Genomic DNA, 26454 nt, shown 5'->3' with positions numbered 1-26454 from the left:
ATTCTAAATCTTTAGTTAAATCCTAAGAATTCAAAAAAAGTAGGTCAATGTGACCTACTTTTTGGTTTACAGATTTTGAGAACCCAAGAAATATCAACTCACAAAGTTTGATGATTTTAAGCCAGTTAGTATCTGAATATTGAAATATAGCTGTCAAATTCCAATCATAGGTCATGGTGACCTACTTTTTGGTTAGCGAACTCCGAACATGCAAGACCCATCAACTGACAAAGTTTGATGACTGTAGGTCAAACAGTATCTGAAATATATAAATATAGCCGTCCAATTCCAAAAGTAGGTCAAGGTGACCTACTTTTTCGTCAACACCCTTCAAACATGCAAGACCAAACAACTGACAAAGTTTGATGACTGTAGGTCAAATAGTATCTGAATTATATAAATATAGCCGTCCAATTCCAAAAGTAGGTCAAGGTGACCTACTTTTTGGTCAACACCCTTTGAACATGCAAGACGCATCAACTGACAAAGTTTGATGACTGTAGGTCAAATAGTATCTGAAATATATAAATATAGGTGTCCAATTCCAAAAGTAGGTTAAGTTGACCTACTTTTTGGTAGAAACCCTTCGAACATGCAAGACCCATCAACTGACAAAGTTTGATGACTGTAGGTCAAATAGTATCCGAAATATATAGATATAGCTGTCAAATTCCAAAAGTAGGTCAAGGTGACCTACTTTTTGGTCGACACACTCCGTTGACTCAAGATGCATCAACTGTCAAAGTTTGATGATTGTAGGTCAATTAGTGACTGAAATATATAAATATAACTGTCAAATGCCAAAAGTAGGTCACAGTGACCTACTTTTTGGTCGATACACTCCGAAGACTCAAGATGCATCAACTGACAAAGTTTGATTGTAGGTCAAATAGTGTCTGAAATATAGTAATTTAGCTGTCAAATACCAAAAGTAGGTCACGGTGACCTACTTTTTGGTCGACACAAACCGAAGATGAAGACGCATTAACTGACAAAGTTTGATGATCCTAGGTTTTACAGTGCCCAAAATATGCATCTAAAATTGAAAATGTGAAATTTGAATATCTGCAAAATTCAAAAAGTAGGTCACTGTGACCTACTTTTAAAAAAAATATGTTTCAAGGCCTCAAGATGCATCAACTTACAAGATTTGATGATTCTAAACCTCTCGGTATTTGAAATAACAACTTAAAATATATCTATAAATGATAAGCCATAAAATTCAGAAAGTAGGTCACGGTGACCTATTTTTCAGTTGACGCATTTCAAGGTCCCATGATTCACCAACTGACAAGTTTTGATGATCATAGGCTTCAAAGTGTCCAAGATATGCATCAAAATTAATTTTAAAATAAATACCTGCAAAATTCAAAAAGTAGGTCACCGTGACCTACTTTTGAGACAACTTGACACAAGGTCCCAAGATGCATCAACTGTCAAAATTTGATGATCCTAGTCCTTATAATGACTAAAATATCTAAGATTTAAGGAATTTAAAAAATTTTTAAATTTAGGTCAACTTTGAAGTGACCTTGAGACCACGCCCTTTGCCCCAGGGTAATGCCTTGAACAATTTTTAATCTACAACATATCCTCATCCTTATGTGTAAGTTTGGTGATAATCTGCCCTGTGGTTCTTGAGAAGAAGATTTTTTAGCAACCACTACTTTTGTTTGTATTTTCCTGATTATCTCCCCTTGTTAAAGGGTCACATCCCTCTATTTAGTTTGTATGAAAGCCCTTGGGCCAATGATACCCTGTAACAAATTTGAAAAAAATTGGCCAAGGGGTTCTTGAGTTATAGCCCTTTTTCTAAAAAGTTTACGCACACCGCACAAATGGCCATAGCATTAGCTCTTTGAGCCTTTGGCTCAGAAGAGCTAATAAATAGACAAATATTGCTGATATATATAATTGTTTTAAAGGATTTCAGCCATCATGATGATGTAGTATACCCCTTACAATAGATCATCCATTTGTTTTTCATAACAAAGTTTAAGTCTATATACAAGCTGCTACATGTGGAACAGAAAACTACAAGATTTACCTTGCTTTTTCAGTGGGAAGGGTATGTTGAAATATTCCTCATAGTATGTAATGGTTTTGTTTCCAACCTCCAGGCCAAACTTTGTGTCATTCACAGCCTCAGGTAGAGACCAGGCACTGTACTGCATAGGGAAAAAACATACCCGGTAAACATAACCATAGGAAAAACAGAAACAAAGGCAAAAAACCCAGAAACAGGGAAAAAATAGAAACATAGGAAAACAGAAGCATAGGAAAAAACTAAAAAACATAAGAAAAGCAAAAACATAGGCAAAACAGGAACATACGAAAATCATAAACATAGAAAAAGCATGTCAAACACAACCATACGAAATTCACCACATATGCCAATCCATCATCTGTAGTTGTAAAGACCTGTGGTTATTTGATATCTATAATTATTATTATAAATTTGAGAAATTTTACCACTATTCCATTTTGTGTAGTGGTGGAGGTTCTCTCAAACTGACACACAATAAAGGCCAGTAGATAGGTGGACATTCTGGGGGTCACATGGTACTCATCGGCCACCAAGTTATTTCCCCTGAAAGACGAAAGCAATCATGTTTTCATCCCCTGAATACATCTCACGTTCCCTGCAGTTACAAAAAAAATCATTATTTGATCATTGTTAATGTCCCAGAAAAAATTGATTGATTGATCATTGTTAATGTCCCAGAAAAAATTGATTGATTGATCATTGTTAATGTCCCAGAAAACATCATTGATTGATCATTGTTAATGTCCCAATGTTAATTGGTATTCTATGTGGTTATCAATGTAAAGGTGATGCGCGATGTTTCCAACATTTTTTGTTGTTGTGAAAATTATATTTTCACTTCCTCGATATGAAGAGTTCTTGTATGATTTCCAAAATAGGTTAACATTTTATATTGTAGTGATATTACCATAATGCATACATTGACCTGGTTAACATAATGGTTAGATCACCTAACTAGCAATGAAAGGGTACCCAGTTCAATACCTGAATATCGACCCCAACGATTTCTTTCTCCCCTTCTTTGCTACAACAACTTAGTGTAGACTTTTCATTTTTATTTGTCACAACCAGGGTCTATCAAAGTATGTTAACTCAAAAACAGACCTGGTAATATACCCCCAAAAAATTTTTTGTAGTAAAAAGATATGAATTAAATTGCACCTAAAATGTCATGAAATATTATATATACTATTGTCATGAAATATTATTGACATGAAATATCATATATACTATTGACACGAAATATCATATACTTTTGTCATGAAATATTATATACTATTGACATGAAATATCATATATTATTGACATGAAATATTATATACTATTGTCATGAAATATTATATATTATTATACCTCAGAATGTTTTTGCTATATAAAAGTTAGGCGAATAAACTTGCTATTTCTTCTGGATAACGCTTGCTGTGAAATAGTTTCTGAGATATCTGCCCTAGGGAAAAAGTCTCGAAACTATTTACCAGATGCTATATTTTCCCGCGTTTTCTTTCCTGTGACGTCAAAGTCTGATAACTGTAATTAGTTTACCACTCAGATCACCTCGGTCAATACCATCTAATGCCGAATATTAGTTTACTTCACTTTGGTATGTCTGACACAAGTAAAGTCTACTTTGGTTTAATAAAACACCTATTTACTGACTACTTGGACAATAGCAAATTTATTGTCCCCCTCGACAGCAACTATTTCCCTCAGTTGCACCTCGGGAAATAGTTGCTGTCTTGGGGGACAATAAACTTGCTATTGTCCTCATGAATAGCCAGTAAATAGTGTATATACTGTCTATTGACATGAAATATCATATACTATTGACATGAAACATGATATATTAATTATTGAGAAATAATGCATCCTTTTAAAATATTTCCTTTCCAATAATAAAGTTACTTCCCCTACAATATAAGATTAAGGGTCTGACATATACTGCCGGTATAAAGAATCGATCCACCTCTCTAGTGAGAGCTAAGTTTAAAAGAATGTTTGTATTGTGTAGTGGTTGGTTGCATATTGTTCAACATTCCACTTCAGAATTTTTCACTCATATGGAGACGTCACCATTGCCGGTGAAAGGGCTGCAAAATTTAGGCCTATATGCTTGGCGCTTACGGCCTTTGAGCAGGGAGGGATCTTTATCACAACACACCTGCTGTTATGCGGGGCCTCGGATTTTGCGGTCTCATCTGAGGGACCACCCCATTTAGTCACCTCTTATGGTGTAGTGAAAACAATTTCTCTACAACAAAGACCTCACCCCCGTTTTGGATTCTAGGGTCTAGTGATCTGGAAAAACTTAAATCTGCAAGATGAAAGGCTACTAAACTACTGTTAATGCTAACATAATCGGGAAGATAGTGGATTGCTCTTAAGAAAACTTTTAAAGATTTTATCATATGTATTCATAATTCAACATGCAGTATCCTGTTGTACCTCTAGGACCTAACTTTTCTAATATGAGTAATATTTTCAAAATGAAGAATTTGTTACCTGTTGGTAAATCCTTGAACTTCCATGTTGGACAAGGATTTATAATTATTCTGCCGAACCAGGGTGACCTTGAACATAGCCTTCATATCTGGCTCATCGAAACACGGGAATGATTTCCGGGCGTCGACAGGTTCCATCTGAGTGGTGGCCAAGTACCTGAAAATCATATTCAACTCCTTCACAAGTCACATATAGCATAGAGCCCCGACATATTCACACAGATTTCAAATTCATCAATAAATTATTTGGGTCACAATCAAAAGAAGTTTATGAACCAATTGAGATTTTGACATCGGTCCAATTCTTATTTGCACAAAGTTATCTGTGTCAGATGTAAACATCTGTGGTGTCTTCAATTACAATCTTTTGCTGCAGTAATTCACTAATAATTCAAATAAAAAGGGGCATCAAGTGTGTGTGAGAGAATAATGTGAATCATGGTTAAAATTCTGAAAGAAGTTAAAAACAAGTAAAAAGAAAAAGTGAAAACCTTTCATCAAATTTCGATAATGTGTTACTAAAATTATCACACAATATTTCATAGGAAACTTTGTCAAAATTTCAAGGCAAGTACTAATAAAACTCGGTCTTTTACGAACTACTACAGTCATACTTTGTCTGATTTTGACTGGTGTAGGTGCTGTAGTAGAGGCCGTGTAAATCGTCTTTAAGAGGACCAGTAAATCGCAAGCTCAGCTCATACTGCTCTCCCGCCACAAGTTCAGAATTTAAGTTGAAGACTGAGAACATCAGCTCATCATCTCGAGACAGAGAACTGAATAAGTTGCCTCCTCGCAACAACGACTTAACGACGATAGAATTCTCATCTATTGTGATTTTATTGCTGTGTAAGGTAATGTTACTGGTATTTTCTGTACAGTTCACAAGGATGGTGAGATTTCCGGAGAACGTGAAGTTCCTGGGGTCCGCCTGATAGAGATCGGGGAAAAGCTCCAGGGTGTATAACTCCGGCAGCACAGAGCGAGGCAGTCGGACATCTGTGTTGACCTGGGATGGAGGGGCCGTCCTGTCCAGCCATTTCTCTATGATGGGGACATTCTTTTTCATCCATTCTATGTTTGCTTGTGTCTTTTCGATGGCTTGTTGCCCAGCTCTGGTGGCAGCTCCCAAGTCAGAATTCTTAACCAAGTCTCTCAGCTTAAACGAAATTATATCAGATATATAGTCAGAATTCTTAACCAAGTCTCAGCTTAAACAAAATTATATCAGATATATAGTCAGAATTCTTAACCAAGTCTCTCAGCTTAAACGAAATTATATCAGATATATAGTCAGAATTCTTAACCAAGTCTCAGCTTAAACAAAATTATATCAGATATATCGAAGTCAGAATTCTTAACCAAGTCTCTCAGTTTAAACGAAATTATATCAGATATATAGTCAGAATTCTTAACCAAGTCTCTCAGCTTAAATGAAATTATATCAGATACAGTCAGGATTTTTAACCAAGTCTCTCAGCATATTAAACGAAATTATATCAGATATTATATATAGTCAGAATTCTTAACCAAGTCTCTCAGCTTAAATGAAATTATATCAGATATATAGTCAGAATTCTTAACCAAGTCACTCAGCTTAAACGAAATTATATCAGATACAGTCAGAATTTTTAACCAAGTCTCTCAGCTTAAACGAAATTATATCAGATATATAGTCAGAATTTTTAACCAAGTCTCTCAGCTTAAACAAATTAAATTATATCAGATGCATGATTTTCTCTTGCAGATTAAATTGTTGCATACTACTGTGAGGTACTGATAATTAAAATTTTATTACAGTCACATGTTTATGTTGTGAAACCAGTACTAATTTCAATTATTAACTTTTTCTGAAAGTGAATTCATTTGAAATACATCTTTTTGTACAAATTTTTATGTGACATCGTCAATTCAAATTAAATTTCATCATGGTACAGCATTTCTTTCCTAATTCTTTATAATCCAGATTCCGATGATATTCTATAGTTACCTGCTGAAGTTCTAACTCGATATTAAATGACTCAGTAATTTCTTATATGATTTTGTACATAATTACCTGCAAAAGTTCTAACTCCCTGGTATTAAATGACTCAGTAATTCCCGATATAAGTTAATGCATATAATTACCTGCTGAAGTTCTAAATCGGTATTAAATGACTCAGTAATTCCCGATATAAGTTTGTATATAATTACCTGCTGAAGTTCTAACTCGGTATTAAATGACTCAGTAATTCCCGATATAAGTTTGTATATAATTACCTGCTGAAGTTCTAACTCGGTATTAAACGACTCAGTAATTCCTGATATAAGTTAATGCATATAATTACCTGCTGAAGTTCTAACTCGGTATTAAATGACTCAGTAATTCCCGATATAAGTTTGTATATAATTACCTGCTGAAGTTCTAACTCGGTATTAAATGACTCAGTAATTCCCGCTATAAGTTTGTATATAATTACCTGCTGAAGTTCTAACTCGGTATTAAACGACTCAGTAATTCCTGATATAAGTTTGTATATAATTACCTGCTGAAGTTCTAACTTGGTATTAAACGACTCAGTAATTCCTGATATAAGTTAATGCATATAATTACCTGCTGAAGTTCTAAATCGGTATTAAATGACTCAGTAATTCCCGATATAAGTTTGTATATAATTACCTGCTGAAGTTCTAACTCGGTATTAAATGACTCAGTAATTCCTGATATAAGTTTGTATATAATTACCTGCTGAAGTTCTAACTCGGTATTAAATGACTCAGTAATTCCCGATATAAGTTTGTATATAATTACCTGCTGAAGTTCTAACTCGGTATTAAATGACTCAGTAATTCCTGATATAAGTTTGTATATAATTACCTGCTGAAGTTCTAACTCGGTATTAAATGACTCAGTAATTCCTGATATAAGTTTGTATATAGTTACCTGCTGAAGTTCTAACTCAGTATTAAATGACTCAGTAATTCCCGATATAAGTTAATGTATATAATTACCTGCTGAAGTTCTAACTCGGTATTAAACGACTCAGTAATTCCTGATATAAGTTTGTATATAATTACCTGCCGCTGAAGTTCTAACTTGGTATTAAACGACTCAGTAATTCCTGATATAAGTTTGTATATAATTACCTGCTGAAGTTCTAACTCGGTATTAAACGACTCAGTAATTCCAGATATAAGTTTGGAAAAGGAAAATGAGCCCCCACCATAACTAGAAAAATCAACATGCAAAAATCAAAACTTCTACTTCTAAACAAAACTTTCTACCGATTAGTCATGCTTTAAACATATCATAAATATGAAACAGATAATGTTAATTACATAATACAAGATATGCATCTAACAGAAAACTTCTAATCGATTAAGACAATACAACATGAAATACTAATTATCAGTCATATACATGTACTTTTTAAAAAAATTCCGTCAATTCAAAACCACAAAAAGTACCGGTACATGCATTGATAGAGACAAAGACTGCTAAAAATTTTCAATGAAACGTGATATATGTAACAAGTAAGACAAATCACCTACCGTATAGGGGAATAATTACACAGGTTGCAATTTTCATTTTTTCTCATTTTAGACAGATTTGTGGATTAAAAAATTCACGGATTTAAATCACTATAAGCCCTCCCCCCTCCCTTTCTTTAAACACATTGTGTATTGAAGAATAATAAAAATAAAGATATTCCCAGTTTCTTAAATTCGAGTATTTGTCTAGACCGTGAATATAGCGAAAATTTCCACCGCAATTTATTTTCCCCTACACAGTATTTCAGTCATGCTGTTCATTAACAGGACTGGTTCACATTTTTTGGAAAAAAAAAGAATTTTTTCCTTTTGGATGTTAAACATTAAAAATATCTTTTAACTCTTTTAAGGTTGACAAAATTTTGACCTTCTGAATGCAAGGATAAGAGCTAGGTTTTTGCCATAACTCTAAGTTATGTAAACAAACATTGGGGTCTTCTTTTTGTTTATAGACAAACCAGTGAAATATCAATTTGTATAACATGTGTTACAAGTGTAACTTTTAGATGCCATGTTTTATCCAAAGGATACTCGAAATGTGATAGATATAATAAACTTAAATTGATATCCATTTCTTTTGAAAAATTCGTAAACAATAACATACCGCAATCTTTGTTTACAAAACAAATAAACTCTCTAAAATGAGATTCAGCTGGGATATTGTATAACCATAATTTTTGTGTGAAACCTTTTCAACACATTAGGCAGTAGATTTTAATTTTAAAAAAAATTGGGAAGAAATTGTGAATCAGTCCCTATAACATATAAACGTTCGGTAAAGTGAACACAAGGCCTACAGAACCGTCACTCACTCTCTCCTCAGCTGCTCCCAGTTCTGACGAACAGAATTCCACACCAGGTCTTTGCCGATGGTGTTCTGGGAGATGTAGTTGATGACACTGACAGCGTCCTGTTTCCGAACGAGGTCCGAGTGCAAAATGAGCTCCAGGTACCTAAAAGTAATACACCGTGCAGACAAGTCGCAGTACTAGGAGAGCTACTTTTAGCTAGTACTTTTGCAAAGCCCACATTTATGAACTTTAGTCCAATGAAAAGATTATTTCTGTTCCTTTTACCATGTAATACATCTTAAAGCCATGTACGTTTATTTAGAGGACTAGACATTTCATTCTTAATAGACTTCTACATAATGTGTTACACTCATGAAAGAGAATGGTGTCAATCTTCTCGTTTCAAAAGAATTCTTTTACCTGCTGAGCAGCCATGTTTGTTTGGAGCAGGCTAATGCGTATAAAAGCCGGCTGCTCTCTGCGGCCAGCGTGGATTGTTTGTATTGCTGGAGAACGAAGTTCCACTCGGACTCATCACCCTCGGCCACTCCGGTACAGTACACCAGGGTCTTCAGGTTAGGATCGACACTACACAACGACAAAACCACCCCAAATAACGAAAAATACCGGTACATACATCAAATCTTTTAATATACATCATGTATACTGTAAAAGTGCTTATTTACGCGTGGGGGAAATTAACACTAATTAGTACGCGGCCATGTAACTTGCACGTAAATTTCCCCCATGCATATAGCTATAAATATTTGATATAATATATTTATATTCAGTTACCACATATTTTCTCCCATGCGTAATGTTTGGACGTGGAAAATACTCACTGGTAAACTGACGGGTTGGTCATCCACTGGTCAAAGATTCTCTTCACTTGATCTCGACAGCTTGGGACGTCGTATGAACAGGCCAGACTCGCCAGATCAGACCGCGTGTAACTGCAACATCAACATTTCACAGTAGATCACAAAATTCCTTACTATTGTTTGAAGTGGCAGAATAGCCATTTTGCATCAATTCATGAAAACTTAATATCTCAAGTGCTTTACTGCCAAGAAACTTTATATCTATTATAAGTACATTTGCGATAATTAAATCAAACAAGACAAGACTTCACAAATCAGAATGAATATCAATTACTCGCAAAAATCAAAGTACCTACAGAAATACAGGTACAATATTCACTGTATTCGGTATCATTCATTATCAATACACTAAGTACTCTTTCACAGACATATAAAAAAGAAATTGAACTGAATAATAATTAAATAACTGTCAACCATTTTACATCATCAAACTTTACAAAAATATTTACAAAATAGTAATTCTTCCTATTAAAATGTTTACACATTATATTTTCTTAAGCTTGTAATGTTTGTTGAAATGTTTTTTGATTATTAACAAAGTGTTTTCACATTTTCAAATGCACAGCCTCCGGTGAAGTTATTGTAATAGACAGCTAGGACATTCCAAAACAAAGTGTGTATTGTATGAGATAGACAGCTAGGAAATTCCAAAACAAAGCGTGTATTGTATGAGATAGACAGCTAGGGAAATTCCAGAACAAAGTGTGTATTGTATGAGATAAACAGCTAGGGAAATTCCAGAACAAATTGTGTATTGTATGAGATAGACAGCTAGGGAAATTCCAGAACAAAGTGTGTATTGTATGAGAAACTCACATTTCTAGGTGGCTGGATTTTGAGTTGTCTAGACCAAGTCTTTGAAATGGTTTCTTCAATAGGGATGACATGAAGTTCTACAAAAACAAAACAATAAACTACTAGGCAGAATGTATACACGCAAGATATGATAGGATACCCCCCCCCCCCCCAAAAATGTCAAGAATAATGTTGTGAGTACTATACAGTACCAGTGTCCATGGCCAAATAACCTTGATTCAAGGTCATATGACTTTATCTGACCATAAGCAACCTTTGTGCCTTTTATAAGCTTGACCACAAGCAGCCTTTGTACCTTTTATACTAAGCTTGTAATGTCTCTGCACAACAAAGTTATAGCCCAAATAAAAATTTCTTTTCTTTTAATTGGTGACCATGAACTTATGACCTTGAGTTAATGTCATCATACACCATCTAGCTACACGTAAAAGCAATCATTGCATCAAATTTGTGCTTCCTAATATCTCTCCATACTTATGGCCAAGGATAACACTAGTGAGAAAATCAGTAAGTTATCATACAGCCTTCCTTTGAAGTTTTTTTTATATTGGATTATGAAAATGAAGGAGGGATTATTCAGTGAAAATGTGAACTTACATTGTAAACAGATCTAGTCAAATCAATCTTGAGCTGTCCCATACAGAATAATATCCCTTAAAGGGCTTATTGTGCAAAGTTCAGTCATATTTGACCTTACCAATGACAATCACACTCTCCTGACATAGTCATCCTGTGTGTAAATATGAGTATCTAATACTTCTCTACAAGGTTATGGCTCTGGCCTTCAAGTGGGACAGACAGACAGACAAGCCTTCAAGTGGGACAGACAGACAGACAGGCCTTCAAGTGGGATAGACAGACAGGCAAATTATATCAATATAACCCCTTCCTCATATTTCATTGATGGGAGGTACAATAAAGACTCCCATTGAATCCTCTTCCCAGGCTTTTCATATGATTGTATACTATATATATCTATATATATAATCCAAAATATAAGTAAATATCCACACAAGTAATAGTTTAATAAGGAATTACTCAATCTGCTTCATTTTCAATCTTCAAGTTTTTTGGGGGGGTGGGTGGGTGGGTGGGTGGGTGGGTTCTGATTTTTCTTTATTCCTTCTCTACAAGGTTATGGCCCTGGCTTTAAGGTGGGACAGACAGACGGACAAATTATATTGATATAACCCCTCATACTCTATTGATGAGAGGAACAATGAAGACTCCCATCAAATTCACTTTGCAGGCTCTTCACATCTATTTCTCTCTCTCTCTTCTCTTTTTTTCTCTCTCTCTACCTTGTATTTTCCATACAGGGATGTTCTGACCAACATCTTCTGGACGTACGACAGTTGTTTTTCTGCAGCTGTCCAGGGGACATAATCCATCTCATCCCCGAGGTATTCTATTGTCTGCAGGGCAATTTCCATTGGTAGTTCTCCTGCCCTGGGTAAAAGTCAAACAGGAAGTTTAATATAGAAGGTTAATATTTCATATTTTGTATTGGTCTGTGTTTAATCAGTAATTTATCAAACAAGAGCTGTCAGAAGACAATGACTAGTTTAATTGTCATGAAGTGCATTTCTAATTATCCAATCCCCCTTGGTTGAAAAGATATAGCCAAGGTCAAAGTTTTTGAAAAGGAGGTCAAAGTTCAAGGTCGCTAAGTCAATTAAGAGTCTTGGTACCAAATGAAAGGCCTGCTATGAAGAATCTATATATGAAACCCTATCCTCAAATGACATAGTCAAGGATAAAAAATGTTTCTCTTAAAGTATGACATCAGACATTAGCGCTGGCAATGGGGTCACTGAATATTCCGGAGAGCTACATGAATTGCAATGACCCCATTGCTAACACCGGCATCACACCTTTAAGAGAAAAAATTTAACCTTGAAAACAAAAATTCAAAAATGGACACAAGTGTGATAGGGGATAAATTCCTATATTTTTTAAAATACCTACAATAACAAAGATGGTATTCTGACAGCAGCTTCTTGTTATACAGGATCTATATAACCCTGAAGGTTCACACATTATAATCTAGACTGCATATATATACATGTATATAAGTAATATGATCAAAGACGTGCCCAGTCTATACAATTCAATACCTTCCGCCTCACAATTACAAAATACCTACAAGTAAATGCATTCATTAACTTCGGCCCCATTAGTACAAAGTAAAACAAAGTACCAGTATCTACACGTATGTACATTTTTCGTACCCTTAGCCTCAGAAATAGCAAGTGTCCACTAGTAGATTTTACATTCAGTAACTTTGGACCCATTGATTTAAGTGGCTCCAGAGCATTTCGGCTCTTAGTGAATTACTGTTTTAGTAACACTTACTTTGCAAGAGACCACGCATCATTGATCAGCTGCGCTCTGTTCGTTGTATGTATGACCTGTTCAATAGAAAAAGAATAAATGGTTTTGGTAGTGTTTGTATCTTGTTTTACGTCCCAATCGAGAATTTTTTAAGATAAATATTTAGACAAATGCTCATTACTAAGAAGTGAAATTTGTGCCTCTTTTGTTGGTGACATCTGTTTATGAAAGAATGATTCTCAAAGGCGTGTAAAACAACACACCAACAACTAACCAATCGCATTCAGCATTAGAATAAAACTAACCAATCACCTTCAGCATTAGAATAAAACTAACCAACCACCTTCAGCATTAGAAATAAAACTAACCAGTCACCTTCAGCATTAGAAATAAAACTAACCAATCACCACATCAACACCTTCAGCATTAGAACTAACCAATCACAACATTAACACCTTCAGCATTAGAACTAACCAATCAGCACCTCAACACCTTCAGCATTAGAAATAAAACTAACCAATCAGCACCTCAACACCTTCAGCATTAGAAATAAAACTAACCAATCACCACATCAACACCTTCAGCATTAGAACTAACCAATCACAACATTAACACCTTCAGCATTAGAACTAACCAATCACCACATCAACACCTTCAGCATTAGAACTAACCAATCACCACATCAACACCTTCAGCATTAGAACTAACCAATCACAACATTAACACCTTCAGCATTAGAACTAACCAATCACAACATTAACACCTTCAGCATTAGAACTAACCAATCACCACATCAACACCTTCAGCATTAGAACTAACCAATCACAACATTAACACCTTCAGCATTAGAACTAACCAATCAGCACCTCAACACCTTCAGCATTAGAAATAAAACTAACCAATCAGCACCTCAACACCTTCAGTATTAGAAATAAAACTAACCAGTCACCACATCAACACCTTCAGCATTAGAACTAACTAATCAGCACCTCAACACCTTCCGCATCAGAATAAAACTAACCAATCGTTACATCAACACCTTCAGCATTAGAATAAATCTAAACATCAACATTTCTTTTTTGTCAAACCAACCTTATGATCAGCCTTTAGTTGACCAATCAGCTTATTCCAATTGTCCAGGTCATAGTTCATTCTGTAATAACCAATCTCCTGTACATTACCCAGAATCCAATCTGCAGCTGGGACATTGACTGCAATATCTAGAATAAAGCAAACAGTAGGTTATAATCTCCTGAATATACATAATCCATTAGGAGCAGTAACTGTTAGCTTTATATAGAAATAATATATCAGCTGGGACATTGACTGCAATATTTAGAATAAAGCAAACAGTAGGTTATAATCTCCTGAATATACATAATCCATTAGGAGCAGTAACTGTTAGCTTTATATAGAAATAATATATTAGGAACAGTAATTGTAATTATTGCATCGATTTATTACAGTAAAACGTGCTTATAAGGAACACAATTATAACAAATTCACACTTATTGTGAAGTGATATTTATTGCCCTATGAGAGGAAAGTAATGAAACTTTCAGTAGATATAATGGAGTTGGGTTATAACAAATTGTTTTTCGCTGAGACTAAAGATTCACTATAACCGTGTTTTATGGTATTCAGATTTTGAGTGAAATCGTTATGGACAATATTTTTAAAAAATTATTCGGTCTATTGAGGCACCATCTTGAAACACTTGTTTGCCCTACCCCAAAGACCCCAGGGATGCAGGAGTCCTGAAATTTACAATTTATCTCACCCTTGTCCAAAAGATGCTTCATTCAAATTTGAAATGAATGGGAATGGTAGAAGTTAGAAATGTTCAATTGTTAACAGATGATGAACAATGACGGACACGGACAAATAGCAATAAGTCACGTGACCCAAGTGACTCAGGTGACCAAAAAAGGTCCGGAAAATTGTTGATGCACTGACATACACACTGGCTAAATACTAAAGAGCTCCTGTCCTTATGCCCTGTCATCTAATTACAAGATATCATCTGAATGATCTGACTCATGGAAATTTTGCCATGACCAACCACTTTACCGCGGAAATTTGACACAACACGGCGTGTTATCAATCTACATACCTTTGACAGAGTCGTTGAACCAGACAATGTCACTGAAGCTTTAGCTGAATTTGACACAACACGGCGTGTTATCAATCTACATACCTTTGACAGAGTCGTTGAACCAGACAATGTCACTGAAGCTTTGGCTGAATTTGACACAACACGGCGTGTTATCAATCTACATACCTTTGACAGAGTCGTTGAACCAGACAATGTCACTGAAGGCTTGGCTGAATTTGACACAACACGGCGTGTTATCAATCTACATACCTTTGACAGAGTCGTTGAACAAGACAATGTCACTGAAGGCTTGGCTGAATTTGACACAACACGGCATGTTCTCAATCTACATACCTTTGACAGAGTCGTTGAACCAGACAATGTCACTGAAGCTTTGGCTGAATTTCTTGGAAGTCTCAGTTGTGTATGTGAATGGAATCATCCATCTGTATCTGTGAATTTGATAATTTGTTTTGAACAGTTTTGTAATTACTCTTCCATAAAATGAGGCATCAGTATCCTGTAGGCAACCACATTAACAAATTCAGCCTACATTTCATGTGCATCAATTAGCATGCTTGCATATACCTATTAATTACAGCTTGTGATTCAGAATCAGTTTTGATGAATATTTTTTAGACATTATTAGCAATAATCGACTCACAAAAGGTAAGAAAACTAAACTGAATTGGCAAATAACACACACCGTGGAACACAGAGAACATGGTCGATCTCCAGTTAGATTTTCTACCATGTTTTCCACAGTGGGGTGTATAAAAAGTGTGTTGTGTACTGTAGATATTTAAATACATTATCAGCAATAATCATTACTCACAAAAGGTACAGAAAACTAAAACCAACCCAAAATCTGATGTGAATTTCATGGGATCTTTAGCTGCAGGGTTACTAAGGAAACGTTTCTGAGTTGCCAGGAGATGACCACTGTCCTGCCTGGTCAGTGTAACCACTGGATAATTCATCTGTAGTGTCCAAGTATCCATGACAGCTTTCACATCCACTGGACGACCCTTCTGGTTTGACAGCTGATAATATTGTTGATAAAAATTTACACAGTACTGAGTCATGTGTAATTCAAAAAGTTGACCAAACTAAATAGTATGGCATATAATACATACTAAATCATCAAACCCCTGGGTATTGCTACAGTGACGGAATCTACCTGGCTCTATCACAACTCACCTTCACGTTTCTCACTAACACCTGGCCAATATGAGGAAATTCACTGTCGATGCAAATTTCACATAAAAGACAAAGTGACTGACTATGACAATATATTCTTAACAGGATGAATAGCACCTTGAAATCTTAACTTTGCATGCCCAAATAACCAAAGAGCATGCTTGGTTGAAATTATAAGTGAGATCCACATTAATAAAGATTACACGTTAAAGGTAAAACTGCATGGCATATAACACAAAATGGTTGTAAAAATCCTGGTTGTTTGTTGCATCAGACAGGTGGTCGTTAAATACACGACGTACAATAAATTGGGCAATACTTTGGAGGGGGATTTGTACGGTTACATATGACAGCGAGTTGCTTAATACAGTGGGTCACTATGACAGTTATATCTGTATGTGAAAAAATTTGCTTGCCTAAATTATTTTACAAAATTTAAAAATCCATCAATACACTTGCTAAGTGTTTGCACAGAATATTAATTTCTTATTTGGTACCACTATTCTCACTCTTGGCACTCAGATAAGTCCAGGCTTGGGTGAGCTTAATGTACGAGTATCAATTAATCAAAAAGTAATACCAAATCAATATTAAAGTCTCAAAACTTAGTTTGGGAGACTTAATAAGGAATTTTGAAATCATTTCCTAATCAATATTGTCTAAAATTAAATAATATCTTGTGTACCTTCGTCATAGAGTTCCAAAGATCGTCATGGAAAGAGTTGCCATATCGCCTGCTATCTAGATAATCCTGCAACAAAATAAGTCTTTGTCATTGAAATCCATTCATACCGTAATACCACAATATCACTTTTAAGTTGTTCAAATAATCTAACAAATCCACACTCCTAACACATGTACAGTCAAACCTTGTTATCTCAAATTCAATGGGACCAGAAAAAACTTCGAGGTATCTGAGAATTCAGGGTAGAATACTTAAAATTACTTTGACATACATGTATCCATGGTATTTGAGATATCAGTGTTCAGGATGCCAAAGTTTAACTGTACATCATAATTATTACCGTCAGTCCGGCTCTGAAAGTATCCTCCCCCAAAAAGAACCTCATCATCCGAATGATACTGCCACCCTGTCAATCAAATCAAACCATTCTTAAATCACTTGCTGCAGTAAGACATTAGCTTCATAAAGCATACATACAGATAAAAACTCCAAACATTTAAAGTACATATAATATTTTCGAGATAAAATACTTGTGCACATTATCTCTACATTTCCCAGTTTGAGTAAGAGAGATCTTGGCCTGGATTGAGATTGATTGAGAGATCTTAGTCTGGACTGAGATTACCGAGTGAAAGAGATCTGGTCTAGATTGAGTAAGTTAGATCTGGTCTGGATTGAGATTGAGTGAAAGAGATCTGGTCTGGATTGAGTGAGAGACACCTTGGTCTGGATTGAGATTGAGTGAGAGAGATCTGGTCTGGATTGAAATTGAGTGAGAGAGATCTGGTCTGGATTGAGATTGAGTGAAAGAGATCTGGTCTGGATTGAGTGAGAGACACCTTGGTCTGGATTGAGATTGAGTGAGAGAAATTTTGGTCTGGATTGAGTAAGATATCTTGGTCTCGATTGAGATTGAGTGAGAGAGATATTAGTCTGGATTGAGATTGAGTGAGAGAGATTTTGGTCTGGATTGAGATTGAGTGAGAGAGATTTTGGTCTGGATTGAGATTGAGTGAGAGAGATTTTGGTCTGGATTGAGATTGAGTGAGAGAGATTTTGGTTTGGATTGAGATTGAGTGAGAGATCTTGTCTGGATTGAGATTGAGTGAGAGATCTTGTCTGGATTGAGATTGAGTGAGAGATTTTGGTTTGGATTGAGATTGAATGAGAGAGATCTTGGTCTGGATTGAGATTGAGTGAGAGAGATTTTGGTCTGGATTGAGATTGAGTGAGAAATATTTTGGTTTGGATTGAGATTGAGTGAGAGATCTTGTCTGGATTGAGATTGAGTGAGAGATTTTGGTTTGGATTGAGATTGAATGAGAGAGATCTTGGTCTGGATTGAGATTGAGTGGGAATGATCTGGTCTGGATTGAGATTGAGTGATGAGTGAGAGATTTTGGTCTGGGTTGAGATTGAGTGAGAGAAATCTTGGTCTGGATTGAGATTGAGTGAGATTGCTATCCTTACCTTAGAGTAAGAGATCTTGTCAAATATTTCGTTGATCTCGTCCGGATTAGCGACTGGCACATAAATCGGATGTGATGTCACCAGTCCATCAAAATCAAAAGCCACATGGAGGTCCTCCGTCACAAACTGCTCAAACTGCAGAGAAATCAAAGTACTGAAAGTACTACAGAGAAAAAACACAAAAGTTATCATTAGAGGTTTTCTATCACAAACTGCTCAAACTGCAGAGAAAAAACACAAAATTTAACATCATAAAGCATGACACCAAGAGGTTTTCTATCACAAACTGCTCAAACTGAAAGGGATATTCAAATCAATTAAATGTGCAGATTTTTCCAAAACAAATTTAAATGAAATGCCCATGGAAAACAATGCTCACCTTATTCACCTTGGCCCAGCATGCAGCTGTTCTTCAGAAGATTTTTAAACAGATTTAATACCCTCTTTAATCCCATGACAAATTTTTATCCCATATTATGACCCTAACCTAGCTGCATGAAGTTGCGACTTAACTGAACTTGAATCCAAACAAAATGGGAATCGATGCCTCAAAATCGATATGACTAACTGTTCTGGAGAAGATTTTTAAAGAGATTTTCCTCCCTATATTCATGTATTATTTAAAATTTTATCTCTGATTTTAGCCCCACATTAACTCCAGGGTTATGAAAAAATCAGAGTTCAGAACCTTCGCATATTGATATAATTTAATGTGCCCCTGCTACTTTTAAAATTTTTCTTCTTCAAATTTCCTACATATTCTCACGTAAACCTGTGATTCCCTATTTAATAAGCAAACCCTTGTTGCATACAAATCTACACTATATCGGGTTATACTCGCATGCTAATACATATCTAATCAGTGGGCCTTGATATGAAAATTTTCAAAGATTACATATTATATGTATTCCAATGTAAAATTTTGATTTCCTATTGAGACCTCTTTTTGGACCATGATTTGAAGGAGATTGAATCTACAGTACCTGAGGATGCTTGCATAATACTGTTGACAAATCGTAGCCCTGCTGGTCTTGAGAAGATTTTTACAAAAAACTTCCTAATCTATTGCCATACAGTCATACAGTGTAGGTTCGGTCCCCTATTGTCACCCCACTCTACTCCTCAGGACCATGATCTGAATAAACTGAAATCTGCACTACATGAGAATGGTTGCATATTGATATGACTATAAAATCATGGCCCTGCTGTTCTTTAGAATGTATTTAAAGATTTTCCTCTATAACTTTCCTTATAATACTATGAACCCCTATCGCGGCCCAATCCTACCCAGGGATTATTGACTTCTACACCTTTGAATCTGCACTATCTGAGGATGCTTGCTGTGAACATGACACTTCATGGCCTAGCTGTCCGTAAGAAGAGATTTTAAAACATTTTACTACATATTTCCATGTAAAACTTTGATCCCCTATTGTTGCCCCACACAGATTCATTCTCCACATGTTTCTTAAAGACACTTAAACATACATGTCCCAAAACTATTCGGTAAGTCTTTGTAAAATTAAAAAAAATCGGGAAATAATTGACCTCAAAAAGCCCGATTTACACAACTCGTGCATGCATATTTCACAAACTCAAATTTTTTTTGCTGATATTTGGAGACAAGCTTATTTTTCAATGGTTGTACAAAATATTGATAGTTTTCACTGAAATATTTTTAAAATACATATTAAACTCCTGTAAATGGCTAAATGCAATACACTGGAACTATCCAGTATCTAACAAAATACATGCCCTGTACAGGGTGTAGGTGTTGTACACCAGAAATTTGCACTTGATGACAGAAAAGTGTACGCGTTGTGTTCAGTGTAGACAAATCAAGCGCATCCATTGAAGATGATCACACTTTGCACCCTGAGTAATTTTCACAAATGACTACTATACGAACCTCACCGGACAGCTGTAATTTTCATACCCAGAAGTTTTGAAGAAGACACTTCTGATTATATTTGCTTTTGATTGAAAAATTCTGCCTATAGACAATTACCATTTTCCATTCAGGGAATTTGTGGTCAGCGCCAAGATATTCCACAAAAGTGGCAAATCCTTCATTAAGCCAGAGGTCATCCCACCAGCCCATAGTCACCAAGTCCCCAAACCACTACAAACAAATAGTACTGTCTTATTACTAGTTCAATAGAAGCTTTCAGGTGTTTTAAATTCTAAAACCTACTTAAATGAAATGAATTACAATTACAGTCAAACCTCATTATCTCAAACTTGATAGGACCAAGAAAAAACTTTGAGATATCCGAAGATTCGAGATATCAAGGGTAAAATACTTAAATAATAAGTGGTTGGGACTTCCGAATTTCTTGAACATATCCATAGTATTCGAGATATCGATGTTCGAGAAACTGAAGTTCAGCTGTACATTAAACTCATTAGTATACAAAAATATGCTGAAAAGATCATTCAAGGTAAAATGTACATCAAGAATAATGGAGATTACATTTATACTTGTACCCATTTAAGGTGAAATGTACATCAAGAATAATGGAGATTATATCTATACTTGTACCCATTTATGGTGATAAACATGATACTGTTGAACAACAAAAATTTTATAAATTTTAGATAGATCATCGGTACCTGATGGCCAAGTTCATGGGTGATGACAACTGTGACTCTCTGCTTGTTGCTTTCAGAGGACATGACCGGGTCGTACAACATGGCCGTCTCCCTGTAAGTAATCAGACCCCAATTCTCCATAGCCCCAGCAGCAAAGTCAGGAATGGCTATCATATCTACAATACAGCACTGTTTTTTTAACAAGTTGTAAATTCTCACAGACAGTCACACAGACAGCCGTGCACACACACATATATAGTGCAGAGTCTGACATACCTTTTTCCCTGGAGAAGAAATTCGGTGAATTTACGTATGCCTATATATGTATGAAGCTCTAGCTAAAAATTCAGTAAATTCACTTTTGTATATGTGTGAAGCTCTAGTTATCGTTGCGATTTAATTCATCATTTTTCATTGCATTCCAAACAAATTTCCATTGTTTTCATTGGTTGAGCTTGACCACAGATTCAAATGATTGACAAGGTACATGTACAAAATTTTTCTCCTGAAAAAAAAGAACTAAAGCGACGTAGCTCTCCACAGAGTGCGAATCAACAAAACTGGATTCTATGCTACAAATCCACAAAATTTGATACTCACAAAAATTGATGACACCAAAGTATACTTTTAAAAATCTAAATCACTATTAGTTTGCTAGTTCTAATAATGTCCCACTGTGTTCTTTATTTTTACATTGGAACATATACAGTCAAACCTCGTTATCTCAAACTCGATGGGACCGAGAAGTTTTTTTTAAGATATCCGAGGAGGAAATATTGAGGGTAAAATATTTAAAGAATAAGTGGTTTGGACTTCCAAATCACTTCGACATATCCATAGTATTCAAGATATTGGTGTTTGAGATACTGTAGTTCAACTGTACTTGGATTTGTAAATGGGTATTATAAAGTCCTCTGATGCTTAATCGTAAATGATTTCTTAAGTAAACGAAAGGATGTTTGAATACACACTTACCTTGCTTCTTCAAGGGAAATGGGATCCCGAAGTAGTTTTCGTAAAATGTAATGGTGTCCACCCCCACTTCTAACGCAAACTCTGCCTGCTGTATGGCTTCTGGTCTGGACCAAGCTCCATACTGCCAAAAAATCATATCTGTTACATTCATTAGGTAACTTTTACACTAATTTTCTATTTCACAAAGAAATGAAACAATCTGACAAACTTGTTACAAAATCACTGGATTTCACGTTGGTCCAATTTTCCTCAATTTGTGTGATATTGATAAACCCCAAAATTCAAATCTTTCATGAATGCAAAAACACTAAAATTACTTTACGTAAAAAGTACTAAAAGTACATGTAGTGATTGACACATGTCAATCAACACAGAAAACAGTTCTCTGACCAAAAAATCAAGACATTACAATCCTGAAATTCTGTCCAACACCAAGAAAACTTTATCCAATGAAAATACATAATTTTACCATAACTTTTGAATATGCTATAAATTTCCTGTTCCTACCAAAATTCCATTGGGCGTTGCCTTGGATATATTCTTGAAGTCACAGACAATAAAACAGGCAAGGTAGGTAGACATCGGTACCGATTCCTCATAGACATCTGCCAACAAACCATTGGGTCTACAACAGAGTACAAGACAAAATCAGACAATTATGTAGCCATTTCTATTTTAAAATCACAGGCGGTAGGTCAGTTGGTATTAAGCACACTGGTTTTCTGAGCAGATTGATTGATTTAATATTGTTTAACGTCCCTCTTGAGAATATTTCACTCATATGGAGACGTCACCACTGCCGGTGAAGGACTGCAAAATTTAGACCTATGCTCGGCGCTTATGGCCTTTAAGCAGGGAGGGATCTTTATCGTGCCACACCTGTTATGACACAGGACCTTGGTTTTTTGCGGTCTAATCCAAAGGACCGCCCCATTTAGTCATCTTTTACGAGAAGCAAGGGGTACTGAGGACCTATTCTAACCCGAATCCCCACGGGATGTTTTCTGAGCAGAAAGGCACTGGTTCATTCCTTCATATTGCCAAGTCCACTGGATTAAAAATGACAGGTCAAAACTTTAAGTCTTTCCAATGACAAACATCCAAGGTCCTATATCATGTACAGTGGGTGTATTGGCAGGATAAAGAACCCACAATGCACTAGAGCCAGCTGGTGTGACTCATTCGTAGAGGTATAAACGGACTTCACAGAAAGCTGCCAACACCTCAATACCAGCAGAGTACTGTAAAAGTGACTGCACACTGAGGGTTTAAGTACGCATTTCTCGCACCTCCAACATTATGCGCGGGAGAATAATATGCAGTAATTAAATATAATAGTTATATATTATATCAAATATTCATAACGACACGAGTGGGGGAAATATACACGCTTAATTATCATATGACCACGATGAGTGTCAATTCCGCCCACGTGTAAATAACCATTTTTACAGTACTCTTCAAGACATGATAAACAACTACAAAAATCTGATGTTGATTCCATGATATTAGATGTTGCATCAACATCACACACACATTGTGATTCTTGAATCAATTCGTAGGTCTAAAATAAATATGTAAACATAAAGATTATGTCTACTTCAAATTCAAACATCTAAGTGCCGATTCCAACTACACGATCAAAAGAAAATACCTAGTATCTGTTCTTTCTATCCTCATGTTAGACAAAGAAATCTTGTCTGCTTTTCGTACAAGTGTGACCTTGAACTTTGCCTTCAAGTCTGGTTCGTCGAAGCATGGGAACGATTTTCTGGCATCAACAGGTTCCATCTGCGTAGTGGCCATGTACCTGAAAATGAAATTACAAACTCGATTGCATTTAACAGACTGTTCGCTTTGTAGGATCCTGGTTAAGTTTGCCTTAAGTTTTTCACTTCATATCTTAACAATGTATGTCTCATTTCATCTTCTGAATCAGCGAAGAGTCAAATCTGCCCAAGTTTTTGACAACTGAATGTGACTAGGTGAGTCAGTTAAATATGTGTATATTTGAATAAAAGTTCAATTCTCTCCACCAATTAGTAAATCAGCTTTGCTTGAATACAATTAAAACCTCTATGACACAATTTTAATGGGTTATATATATATATATATATATGCATACAAGCTGCGTGATATTTTACTAAATTTTCACTGGTTTTTTTTTTTTATTAATTGAACTTATTTTCCTTTAATTCTTCAAAATGTGTATGTATATATATGTAATTAGAATTTTTTTTTACTGTGCACTTGAATTTTAAAAAAAATCAACAAAACTGACAGACCATTTATCCTAAAACAGGAATCATCTTTACGTCATATAGACTCTCATTGTTCAGTGCTTTAGCCTCAAACGGTATTTTAAGATACATGTATAATTGGAAAACCAAACTGTTATGGACAGACTGGATAAAATAAATATACATGTACAGTGAAACCTGTCTAATCTGACTTTCAAAAACTTAATTTTTTGTCAGAATATACAGTGTGTTGCAATAAACAGTGCAAGAATAATGAAAATATGAAATTGAAAATAAGTGTTGTAATGCCCAGTGAAATGGACTGCACAGGTGCTGGATAAGACAGTTTTCACTGTGTAATTTGTTTGCCTCCAATATCTTTACAAATTATAATAGCAGCCATTTCTTCATGAATGCATTGAGAAGGAAACATATAATGGTGTTGACTTACAGAGTTTGGTCCCCTCTTTTGTAGGAGCTGTAGTACAGCCCAGCCAGGTCATCAGTCAGGGGACCTTTGAAATTGATGGACACTGAATAATTGGTTCCCATCTGTAAGGGCTGTCTCAAAAGAATGATAAAGAACTGTCGGTCTTTATCCTGTTTAAAACTGCTTATCGGAATCACAGCACCATCAACTTTGGCTACCACTTTCACACTACTCTCATTAATAGTAAGCTTGTTAATGTGAAGCGTAATATTTTCAGTATTTTCTACAACACGAACGTCGATTTTCACACTGCCAGAGAAAGTGAAATTTGCAGGACTGGGCTGGTAAATATCAGGGAAGAGCTCTAGAGTATACAAGTCTGGTAGAACAGAGCGGGGTAAGCGGACATCCTTCAGACTAGAATCCCCCGAGGAGGCAGCGATGTTGTCGTCCAGCCATTTCTCTATGGTGTTATAATATGTAGACATCCAGTCTATGTTGGCCTCCGTTTTCTCGATAACCTGGTCAAATGCCCTCGTCCCAGATCCCATGTCTGGGTATTTTGTTTTGAAGTCTCTCAGCTGCAAATATCAATTCAAATTTCATTCCTTCAACTGAAAGATGTCTAAACTAGATCAGTTTGATGATTTAAAGTCCCATACGATTTACGGTATGAGCCAGAAATGAAGCAGGACTGACATGAACACAATAACTTAATAAGTCCCGTCTTTGATGGAAGCATCAGAGTGAAGAAAGAAGTAAAGAAAATCCATATATTTACAATTGATGAAAGTGATTTTAATTAAGCCTGAAAGTTCAATATAATCCAGTCTTCCTGTACATTCATTCACTATCTATAGCTGTGATATTGCCACTCCCATTTCTATTTATAGCCGTGATAGTGCCACTCCCATCACTATTTATAGCTGTGATAGTGCCACTCCCATCTCTATTTATAGCTGTGATAGTGCCACCCCATCACTATTTATAGAATACTAACACTATTGAAGTGGTTTTAATTCACTCACTTGTTGAAGATCTTCCTCTGTGTTAAAGGTCTCCAACACTCCATTCAGAAGATTCTTCAGAGCAAAGGAAGACGTTCCGTACCTACAAGAGCAGTCACCATTTCAAACATTATTTTTTGTTAATGCTAATTCAGTAATTTCCCCTCATCCATAATGAAATCAAGTAAACAGTTGCACATATTTTATAATTGACAATTAAAAAACAAAGTGATGCAGGGAACATATTCCGACATGATTTTCACATTTATAAAAAATTGTACACACATACCAAATTCACTGGAAGATATCTTCTCCTGAGCAGTACAAGTAATCAAGCTTATTACAGTCAAACCTCATTATCTCAAACTCAATGGGACCAAGAAAAAACTTCAAGATTCTGAGGATTCAAGATATTTAGGGTAAAATACAAAGAATAAGTGGTTGGGACTTATAAATCACTTTGACATATCCATGATATTCAAGATATCAGCGTTCGATATACCGAAGTTCACCTGTATAATCATATTATAGTATTACCTACTTTGTGTGTAACAAGATTTCAGTTCTTATGGTATTGAATAATAGCTAGAGTAAGTGAAGATTTCTTGCAGTAACTTACAATTCCAATAACTGATCAAAGTGAGCTTTGACAAAGTTCCATGCCAAGTCCCGACCAATGGGATTATGGGAGACATAAATGATGACGTAAGTTCCATCTTGTCTGCGGACTTCTGCCGGGTTTAGGGACATGCTCAGATACCTATAAGTAAAAGTTTACCCTAGAAGTTTGTTACATACTCAGAGATTTACCCTAGAAGTTTGTTACATACTCAGAGATTTACCCTAAAAGTTTGTAACATAC

The 26454-nt window shown here is 35.6% G+C and overlaps 1 protein-coding gene across 2 annotated transcripts in view; it reads right to left on the bottom strand.

Moving 5' to 3' along the window:
- The window catches only part of LOC125665641 (putative aminopeptidase-2), a 117095-nt gene that overhangs the window by 21528 nt on the left and 69113 nt on the right, over positions 1 to 26454 (bottom strand). For both annotated transcript variants that reach the window (XM_056152346.1, XM_056152347.1), the window contains 25 exons: positions 26212 to 26352; positions 25614 to 25695; positions 24607 to 25166; positions 23570 to 23725; positions 22423 to 22540; positions 21916 to 22036; positions 20962 to 21116; positions 20357 to 20470; positions 18349 to 18483; positions 17219 to 17284; positions 16879 to 16944; positions 15855 to 16036; positions 15348 to 15445; positions 13991 to 14118; positions 12920 to 12975; positions 11866 to 12013; positions 10565 to 10641; positions 9710 to 9820; positions 9288 to 9455; positions 8889 to 9029; positions 7672 to 7753; positions 5160 to 5704; positions 4547 to 4702; positions 2473 to 2590; positions 2048 to 2168 (listed from right to left, as the gene is read on the bottom strand). In XM_056152346.1, coding sequence (XP_056008321.1) covers positions 2048 to 2168; positions 2473 to 2590; positions 4547 to 4702; positions 5160 to 5704; positions 7672 to 7753; positions 8889 to 9029; positions 9288 to 9455; positions 9710 to 9820; positions 10565 to 10641; positions 11866 to 12013; positions 12920 to 12975; positions 13991 to 14118; positions 15348 to 15445; positions 15855 to 16036; positions 16879 to 16944; positions 17219 to 17284; positions 18349 to 18483; positions 20357 to 20470; positions 20962 to 21116; positions 21916 to 22036; positions 22423 to 22540; positions 23570 to 23725; positions 24607 to 25166; positions 25614 to 25695; positions 26212 to 26352 — 3845 coding nt within the window. The remainder of the gene's footprint in view (positions 1 to 2047; positions 2169 to 2472; positions 2591 to 4546; positions 4703 to 5159; positions 5705 to 7671; positions 7754 to 8888; positions 9030 to 9287; positions 9456 to 9709; positions 9821 to 10564; positions 10642 to 11865; positions 12014 to 12919; positions 12976 to 13990; positions 14119 to 15347; positions 15446 to 15854; positions 16037 to 16878; positions 16945 to 17218; positions 17285 to 18348; positions 18484 to 20356; positions 20471 to 20961; positions 21117 to 21915; positions 22037 to 22422; positions 22541 to 23569; positions 23726 to 24606; positions 25167 to 25613; positions 25696 to 26211; positions 26353 to 26454) is intronic.

This window comes from Ostrea edulis, chromosome 10 (assembly GCF_947568905.1).
Source record: "Ostrea edulis chromosome 10, xbOstEdul1.1, whole genome shotgun sequence".
Taxonomy (NCBI): Eukaryota; Metazoa; Mollusca; class Bivalvia; order Ostreida; family Ostreidae; genus Ostrea; species Ostrea edulis.
Note: the sequence above shows the minus strand (reverse complement) of the source record. Positions and strands in the feature narration are given on the sequence as shown.